The sequence below is a fragment of the Macrosteles quadrilineatus genome, unplaced genomic scaffold (genome assembly GCF_028750875.1).
Source record: "Macrosteles quadrilineatus isolate MER2022 unplaced genomic scaffold, UCM_ALF_1.0 Scaffold_5__1_contigs__length_97177068, whole genome shotgun sequence".
Lineage (NCBI taxonomy): Eukaryota > Metazoa > Arthropoda > Insecta > Hemiptera > Cicadellidae > Macrosteles > Macrosteles quadrilineatus.
Genome location: NW_026542598.1, coordinates 15,841,731 through 15,852,163, shown reverse-complemented (window position 1 = coordinate 15,852,163; position 10,433 = coordinate 15,841,731). Strand labels below are relative to the sequence as shown.

The following is a 10,433-nucleotide window of genomic DNA, read 5'->3' as shown; positions in this document are numbered from 1 at the left end:
AACCTAACTATACTGACTTTTTCAGGTTCGATGGTTCGACCCGGTGACATTCTGATTGTTAGGCGAGCATTTAACCACTCATCTAGCCAGCTAACTACACTACTAATGAATGAGTTGTAGAACGACTCAAGAGCAGTTACTACACCGTTTAACACGACACATCGTTACAGAGAAACAGGTGTCCATCAAAGTTCTCTGTAGGATCTGCACGTACTGTAATTGTCACAGATCACCGTCCCACTGCCTGAGTGACATTGTAGTCTCTTATAGACATTATTGGGATTTGAGGAAACACGTCATTTAAAAAATGTCATTATTTCAGTTAGGATATTGATACAATTAATGCCATTTTATTAGATTCCACAAGAAAACTGCTGCACTAAACGGCAATCGTTAGGCCCAGCAAGGGGACTGCTGGAGTAATGCAACAATAATGATTAATACTTGGCAAGATTTGCTACCATAAAAAATTCCAATTTGTTAACATCGGTGAGGATATCACTGGTGTAAATAACAACTGACCAGGTTCAGCAACTGTATTTCAGGAGCAAAAACAACCCCGTGTAGAAGAGAGCATTGCACTCGATGCAGCGGAAACTAATCCTGAGCAAAAACAAACCAGAAGTAGTAAAAAGCAAAGTTGATCACGTCCAAGTTGATACTAACGGCTGACTGATCCTAGTCTACATTCTCAGGCAGGGTTTCCATCAAGGTCAGGCCCAGTTTTTCCTTCGGCAGGATTCCTTCGTGCGAGGGAGTACTTGCTAGATCCTCATTGGTCACTCCTCAACAATGTTAGAACGAGTTGCACGATAGTTGCCCTCAAGATGTATGGAGTTGAGTTGCTCTAGCCACTGACACTCGTGTGTTCTAATTATTTCACAATGTATTTCTTTAATTTTTGTATTTATATTTTTATATTTTTTATATTATTTTTACTACGAAGGATTTACGAGTTTGATATGTGAACAAAAAAATTACTTAAATTTACCACAGCATAGACTAGAAAAAAACTGCAAGAACCCCAACATATAGAGGGATGGAACTTAACAACCTACAACTAAATCGGCTTAAAAATATTACAGACACAAGAAAATGCTCTACCCTACTGAACAACCGTCTCCTCGAACGCCTCTACTACAGCCTAAACGAATTCCTGAATGAACATATATTTAATAGAAGCCACTAGAGATCAGAAACTCTACAACAATACCAGAAAAACAAGAAAATGAGAAAAAGAAAAAGATGACGCTTCCCCCAATCTGCGGAGGAGAAGAACGGCAGTAAGCAATTAGTAAGTAAGTGAGCAGTTTTGGTAGTGGTTTTGGGGGGTAGCAGTCGGGTTGAGTAGGCAATTTCCAAGAGGTCTATGTTAATTTTTGCTATGTGGAGTAAACACGTTTTATAGACGTACCTATTAAGCATTGGGTTAAAATTTTATCTGGGGGTCGAACCTATATGGAGATTGAGTAAAAAAGGAAACCCGAGGTTACATTATGGTGGGTGGCAAATTAATCAGAATGAACAGCTCAATTACTGTATTTTGTATCCTATAAATATTATAATTTCAATGGCAATGAAACATACCATATATTCGTTGTTAAAAGCTAAAATATTTAGACAATTTATTGGATCAACGAATGAATAAAATTTTATACTGCAATTAAACTGTATTTTTCGTCATATTGCAGTATTGAACCATTATTTGAACAAAATACATAAAAGAATCCACTATTACTAGAAAAATACCGGTATGGATCATAAACATAAACAAATGACGTTTTTGGCCCGAAAATAAACAATATTTAACATTGCTTAAATGAACTGCCAAAACATAATATGTTCAATGCTATTAGTATAGGATTCGGGCCAACAACGTCATTTGCTTATGTTTATGATCCATACCGGTATTTTTTCTAGTATTTGGCAAATGTAACGATGATGACTTTACCCTTCTCAATGGCCCCCTAGATCCCCTGATCTTTCGGTGTGTGATTTTATTTACATGGGGCTATGTAAAAGACAAAGTTTATGTACCGCCAATGCCTTAAACACTTCAAGAGCTCCATGGATGAATTCGCAATGCTGTAGAATCAATCAACCTTGCGATGGTAGCCGGTGTATGGGACAATTTACAGCATATATTGGAAACTTGCTCCACGGCTAATGGACGGCACATTGAGCACTTGTAGGGGTATCTATGCAAAATGTATGAGTTCTCCTTAATGTTGATATATTTTATATCCGTATTTGTTTAACATTAACGTCAATAAAATGTTTTAAAACCTGATGATTCTCTTATAAACGCCCTGTATATTACAAAACTGAAATAGTTTTAATTTAAAGATTACCTCTCAAATTTACTTCTAGACGATGATTCTAGATTGTTTTCCATTTAATATTCTAATGAAAACCAGCGGCTATTTAGTAAATTATTCAATCGTAAGTAACAATAAGTTACTTAAATAAGACAACAACTAACTAATAACAACAGCTGATTTTTACTCCCTAGAGACTAAAAAAGCCTTTAAATTTTTTTAGAGAGTAAAAATGCTACTTTTGACCTGCAACGCATGCATTAAAAACAGCTTTTTGTTTTTGCTGCAGTATGACGAAATAGTATACTTCGTACCTAGGGCCGAAAATGAGGGATCGAAAAAACCTGGTTTTGCTGGCTCGAAATCAATATCAAGACGAAGTCAAGAAATATAAAATATTAAAATAACATCTCACTCGTGAAAATTGGCCAAGTCCCCTTCAAGTTTTACTGTATACTAGTATACATTTTACGCGTGAATATTATTGCATATATTTCATTCAAATTAAAAATATATACAACGTTATCACCGTATGCTAAGGACAATACTAGGAAGGAGTTCATAGGATCATATCCTACCTCTGAGCGCGTGCTGGTGTGTGCGCGTGCGTAGGTGCGTAGGTCATGTACAAGTACAGGACAGGGGCAGGGGCAGGGACAGGTTCACGCCGGCGCAGAGATATATATAAACCAGGCGCGAGAGTTCTGCTCAGACCCAAACAAGGACCCGTCGCAGCATGGGCTCCCTTCTACAGGTAAGTCCAGTGCTCGCTAGTGGATATAGTGAAATGCTGTCAACTTTAAAAACTCACTCGATTATTTGGTAGAGAACTTAAACCTGGGTTAGCGGCTAGTTTACAGTTTCATCCTGATTTTAGAGGGGCGAATTTATTGTTGGTTGGGACACTTTTACAAAATTAATGTTGTTAAATGCTGAAAATATAGACGATCTAAGTTAAACCTATTATCTATACACACAAATATACATACAGCTTCATGATACAACTTTTAGGTTTTCATACAAACTTAAAGTTATAAAATATAATTACATAAAATGTAAAGGATACATAAAATAGTGAATTCCCTTGAAATCACATACTAGGTTTGACAAATACTAAATGAAAAGTATATGCAAACTTTTATTAAAATTATATTTCTACATATAAATTAAATAATCGTGGTATAGATAAGGCAGTAATTTGGTTTCAGGGTGTGAATTGCCGGTATGTTATTTTTCTGTTTCAGTAACAAACAAAATTCTAATATATTCTAGCTAATTTGAAGTCATCTAAATCACTAAAAGATCTATTTTGAGCGATCCTATATTTCTTTGTACTTACAGATGAATTGGAGTTTTATGAACATTTGCTATGCGTCGATTAAAAAAATACATAAAAAGGAATACGACTAAACCATGACAAAATCGGATATACCTTTACTGTGATTGTATTTTTAGATGTTGAATAACACTATCAACTATTCTGCTACACATTTTAACTATGTATAGGCCTATATGGTTCAGCTAAAACACTACTTTAATTATTCTTAACATTTAACTTTTTTTACCTACAAATAAATTATTTCTAATCAGCTAATTGCTAAACACATTCATGATGAAAAAAAATCAATAGATGTTATTTGAAATAAACTAAAAAATGTTATCCACTCATACGTACCAGCTAGTACATTTACACCCTAGCCACAGAAAGAAGGATACAGTTTCATTTCCTGATGTCACTTGTACGAGTAACGTGAACTCAAACGGGACTTGAATTAAAACTCTGTGTCGTCTGTAATCCTACTAATATTATAAATGAGAAAGTTTGGATGTATGGATGGATGGATGTATGTTTGTGACAAGTTAACGCGAAAAATACTGGTCGGATTGGGCTGAAATTTGGTATGATGATAGCTCACATTCCCGATTAACAAATAGACGCATTCTTATCTTAAAAGTCCTTTCGGGCTCCGCCCCAGTGGCTCTGGAGTTTCCCATGTTAACCTTATGAGTAATCGTATCTAAAAGGAATAAAAGAATTTTGTCAGCTGTTTCAACTAGGCTACACAAGTTGGTTCTATGATATTGAATAGCATTAAAAAGTAACAAGGTTTACCAACAGGGTGCAGTACTATTATTTTTTTTAAATTTATGACAACAGCTATCCTATTAAGGCCATAAAGGTAAAATTTTGTTTTTAAAAGGCTTATGTGTAACTATTTTATCAACAGATGTAAAGATCAAAATGTTTCTATTTCGTGTTCTCTTCCCGTTGCAAAGCACGGGTACAACAGCTAGTTTTTACTAAGTAAATTTCTCTCATTGTTAGTTGTTCTTCTCTCTGAACCAATATGACGTCTGAAAAAAACGTCAATATGGTTTCCCAACTATCCCGAAACCACCACAAAGCTCCTGGGATGACACCCTATGTGACAACGTCATGATACAAATATCGGTTATAGACAAAACACGGTGTTAATACCCACTTTTTCCGTTGTAAAACCCTTATATCATATCGAGCCGAGTGCTTGGTGCGATAAAACTAATTTATAACGTAATTATTAGTTACGAGATTTACCCATACGTCTTGGAGCAGAGAAAGTGCAATCTGCAGGCTGCTGCAACGGAGACGGCGATGCACAATCTTCCACTTTCTACCTAAATAATTAGAATACGTAGATGTATATCACACAGATCATCTAAATTCTGACACTTTCCACTAATCTCTTCCGGAAATATCAAACATCGTAAATCCATTGATAAATTCGATTGTGACGTTGGGGTTTGAGTGAAAGGGACACTTTTTGCATGCATTGTTATTTTCGTTTAGAGCACCTCGTCGTAACTTGGAGCTAATATGTGTTAGGTTATTATGGACCTATTTTTTATGGAGTTGTGTTTAGAAATTATTGTGTATGCTTAAGATTGCACATGATACAGGACTACGGATAGCTATTTCGTTGTTTTCGAATAGGTTCTCAAGGTTATGCATTCCCAAATGTTTAGTGATTTTTTTTCATAGATTTTCTAAATCATGAAAAAAAGTTTACAACCCGATAAGCTTACACAACATTGTCTGTTCACCAACAAATAATTTTCGTACATGCGTTTCCTGGTGAACTATAAACAAACCAACGAATAAAAAAAGGATTTTGAGATAATTGCACCAATTAATTACGATCTCAGTGATAAAATTCCTTGTTTTCTAAAGATCGCACAACTATATGAGTGGGGCACTATCGTTTTGACAATTCTAGTTTGATGTGCAGGTTAGAGTTGGTAGGAGTCATGGGTATTGCAGTGTGACGAGGGTTGAAGCTATGATTGTCGGAGTTATGAATGTTGGATTTATATGAGTTGGAGTTGTTAATGTTGGAGTGATAAATGTCAAAATTACACATATTAAAGTTAAGAGGATCGATGTTATAAGTGTCGGAGTTCTCGGTATCGGAATTTGGAGTTTCGGAGCTATGAGTGTCGCAGTTACAAGTGTCAGAGTTATGAGTGTTGTATTTTTATAAGTTGAAGTTGTTAATGTTGGAGTTACACAAAGTGGATCGATGTTATAAGTGTCGGAGTTTTGAGTTTCGTAGCTATGAGTGTAGGAGATATAAGTGTCGGAGTTATGAGTATCGGAGCTATGAGTGTAGGAGATATAAGTGTCGGAGTTATGAGTATCGTAGCTATAAGTGTAGGAGATATAAGTGTCGGAGTTATGAGTTTCGTAGCTATGAGTGTAGGAGATATAGGTGTCGGAGTTATGAGTTTCGTAGCTATGAGTGTCGGTAATACGAGTGTCGAAAGTTTGTTGCCGAAAGGAATCTCCCGGTGCCTCGGATCATCCCGTTGCACAACTCGTTTGACCGGTAAAAGACTACTTTTACTTCCTACTCACGTGAACTCATACTTCTACTTTCTTGGAAATTGTGGTTACCCTTTGAAAGGCTGCGGGGAGACCTTGGTTTCACCTTCAACTAGACCACCAGATTACCGCCGAGGCGAAGGTGCTCTAGGAGTAAGTGAAAGTAGTCTAGGACGAGACAAGTTCAAGATCGCGAGACGAAGCGACTTGCTCTTACGTGGTGTGGTTCAATCAACTCTTTGGAGTGATTACTTGGGAATTTCTCAAAAGTATCTTTGTCAAGCATTCCACTCAGTTGGATTCGTTAATTTATTTCACGATGCTGAATAAAGTTTTTTAGATTCAGAGGATGACCTACAATTGCAAAAGATGATCTTTTAGACAAACTAACGAACTCGTTCATTGACCACGTATAAAATATAAAAAATAGGATCCTTGATGAACGATATTTGTAGAAAAACATCATTCAAATAAGTTTTCAAAAAATATATTAATTTCGTGTAATGACAAAGGAAGCTGTATTCAACAGCTGTATATAAACATAACAGGCAGAATCTATTATTGTAGCATGCAATCAATCCTACTATTTATTAATTTAGATACGCAAATAACTGGTAAAACTACGTAATTTCGTGCTGTGAAAGGCCTGATGAGCTCCGCACTAATAACTGGCTGCGTAAAACACGAATGTTATGTGACCTGCGTGACGTCCAGGGAGAGTCGAACAGTTAAATTAAAGGCTGAGGTGTTACGAAACAGACGGAGGTGGTCAGCCGGAAGTGACCCTTGGCTGCAATCAGCTGATCGTGACCAGTTATTTCCCGGACACATCGATAGTTAACTACATTCTCCATCCTCCATCGGAGAATTCACTTTCACACCACATTTACATTTCAATATTTGCCTGAGTTATTGATTTCGCGGTGTAAAGTAAACTCGACTCTTCCATTTGGCCAGGGAGAAAGTACAGATTGCGATGGTGACGATATTCAAGTTCTGGTACCTTTAGTGTGTGTCTGCTCTTAGTTATAGTTGTAATGATGGGTCTGCTTTGACAGTTGAAGGTCTAGTTTGGTAGTGGTGAGCTTAGTTTGTGACTAGCGACAAAAGCTGAAATTTGATCTTAAATCAAAGTCGCCATGCTTCTATAACGCATTGACGATAATATCCAAATAGGGATCACTCTACGGAAATGATTTTGTCTAATCTAATCCCTAAGCTAATTTTACCTTCCTTGTAATTTTAAAATTAATTGTGTCTAATTGGAAATTTAAAATGAAGATATCCTGACTGACATCACACACTCATTTTGATGCGCTGTTAAGACGCAGCCATTTGAAACAGAGAAAGGACTACATTAGCCATTGAAAGAAGTTACAAAAAGATGTAGGACTAGAGAGTCACGATTACTCTTCATATCTGAAGGAAAAACTGACGAAGCATTTACTATGATGAGTCAGTTCCTTGGTTCCCCATTCAACTGAACTACATTCATGAAACTAGCTGCTCTCTTCGTAGTAAAATAGTCAGAAGACTTTGTTTATTCTGCAAATGTTCGAAACTAAAGTCCGAAAAAATATTATTTTGTGATTTGAATCATAGCTATTACCTATATAAAGAATCTTAAATGGTTTCAGAAATTTTCAAATCCTTTAAGAATATTCTTTGCTACGGTAGTTTGAAAATTTCAAATGTTTTAGACAATCGATTGAGAAATAAAACTTTGTTTCAGCTATCGTGTGCGGCGTTAGCCCTGTTTTTTGTCACCAGCGAAGCGACTTTCGGCAAGGAACAGTAAGTATTCTTTTGCAAAAACTCTTATTTTATGCCTGTTCTATTGATACTTTTTTTTACTTTTTTGCATGATTAAGACAATCACAAGCATGATTAAAACTGTGTTCATAACCTACTACTATCTCAAAAATATTGAGTAGTTGCATTTTTATTGACTAGTCTAAATTGGGTGGCAACAATATTATGAGTTAACAGAAAATAATAATAGTGACATCCAGCTCAACGAAGTTGAACTTGGATTTAGTAAAATTGTCTTTATTATAAACCAAATTTATGGAACCCAACTCTATATGTATTATAGTTTAATATTTGTGATTTCAGTCCGCATTAATTCATTAATTTTGTTCAGTGTCCACATTCGAGTGCACATCCCCACGATCGTCAAGGAGGTACACCATGAACAGAAGGAGATAGTCCACGTGGAGGAGCACAAACATCACGAGGAGCATGATGACCACGGCGACGACTATGGCGGCGGTGGCGGTTTCGGAGGTGGCTTCGGCGGCGGTTTTGGAGGCGGCGGTGGCGGATACGGCGGCGGTGGCCATGGAGGTGGCGGCGGTGGATACGGGGGCGGCGGTGGTGGATACGGGGGCGGTGGCCATGGAGGAGGAGGTGGTGCCCCTACCATCATTAAGATCATCAGCGGAGGCGGTGGTGGCGGCCACGGTGGTGGCGGTTACGGAGGCGGTGGAGGTGGCGGTTTTGGCGGAGGATTTGGAGGCGGAGACGACCACCATGGCGGCGGCGGCGGCGGATATGGAGGTTTGTTTACAGTAACTAATAGAAACTTTTTGTGTAGTTTTCTTAGTTATCTTACACTGTTAATAGTTAAGGCCACATAAGAAACTATCATGCCGATAAAAAAAAATAGATGACAATCAATTATTACCAAGCCTCCACCGGTTCCATTGAAGTTAATAAAATACTCCTCAATATTCCCTTCGGTATTGGAATCTGAATGTTATTTGTTCATCATTTGGTAAGTACCAAGTTGGGGCTTTGAAACATATACATCCTCTTCTAATCCTTATAGAAGTTTTAGGCTTTAGATAATCATAATTATTGAAATTTCACTTGCAAAGCTATTTGAGTACAGAAATGGTATACACTTTACACAGCCGAACTATGAAGATGTTTGATGGTTTCGGTCCTTTCTATCAATCTCAGGGAAAGTAAAAATTGCAGTGGCACACCTCGAGAAAATAATCGTTCACTTGTTTACACTCTCTCGTGTAAAGACTCAACGCAACTCTCGACAATCTCTTAACGCCTATTACATTTAATCTTAGAGGTTCGTGTTCATACAAAAGTCATGAATCGGATGGAAATATTTTTGATATAATTTTATAGTTGTTTTGATTAGATGTTTTGTTATATTTACTTGTAGCTGAAATAGTTATTTTGGTTACACGTTATATTTTACAACAACGTTATTGAATTTTATTACAGGAGGTGGCGGATTTGGCGGCGGCTTTGGAGGTGGAGATGACCATCACGGAGGCGGAGGGTACGGAGGCGGCAGTAGTTTTGGAGGAAGCGGCTTTGGAGGAAGCGGCTATGGAGGCGGCGACGACCACCATGGTGGAGGCGGAGGCGGTGGAGGTGGATACAGCTACGGAGGCGGTGACAGCTACAGCGGAGGTGGCGGTGGTCATGGAGGCGGCGGGGACGGTGGATACAGCTATGGAGGCGGTGATAGCTACAGCGGAGGCGGTGGATTCGGAGGTGGTCACAACGACATTGGTGGATACAGCTACGGCGGTGGAGACAGTGGTCATGGAGGCGGTGGATATGGAGGCGGCGGCGGCCACGGAGGTGGAGGTTATGGAGGCGGTGGTGGATTTGGAGGCGGTGGCCATGGAGGCGGTGGATACGGAGGCGGTGGATACGGAGGCGGTGGTGGTTTTGGAGGAGGTGGCGGCGGCCACGGATGGGAAGACGACAAGAAGAAATAATCCACAAAGTCATCAAACAAATCACCATTCTGTTTCCTTCATCGATATCATCGTCGTCATCATCATCGATATCATCTACCACGATCATCGCCATCGCTCCAGACATAGAATGGTCTTGTCTCATGAGCGTACCTAACCTCGCCATACAGTACAACTCCCATCCCTCTTCGCTACCCCTAGCATAAGACGCACCGACTGATCTTTGTTGTTCTCTTTTGTTGTTATCGTTTTTCGTTAGCTGTGAATATTTTGTAAATACGAATGTCGTAGTGTGAATGATGAATACATGTGTGTTTATAAACTGTGTATGATTTATTTAATTCCTTTGAAAATGTTAAGGATATTTTAATCTCTTGATAATTTTTTTGAGAGATTGGAGGCCTTTTAACTTTGCATGTGCTCGTCCACATAAGTCTCAGGCCTTTGTGTGGAACGTATATAGAATAGCAAGGTGTGATCCGTACAGTACTTGAGTTGAGTACTGATAAAATCTAGTGGTGGGCA

At 38.3% G+C, this 10,433-nt stretch overlaps 1 protein-coding gene across 1 annotated transcript; it reads left to right on the top strand.

Annotated features, from left to right (window-relative positions):
- Window positions 1-3,041: 3,041 nt before the first annotated feature.
- Window positions 3,042-10,044, top strand: LOC128995052 (uncharacterized). Its single transcript, XM_054419928.1, has 4 exons — window positions 3,042-3,072; window positions 7,910-7,971; window positions 8,321-8,736; window positions 9,424-10,044. The coding sequence occupies exons 1-4, from the start codon at window positions 3,055-3,057 to the stop codon at window positions 9,927-9,929; spliced, it is 1,002 nt and encodes a 333-aa protein (XP_054275903.1). The 5' UTR covers window positions 3,042-3,054; the 3' UTR covers window positions 9,930-10,044.
- Window positions 10,045-10,433: the final 389 nt, after the last annotated feature.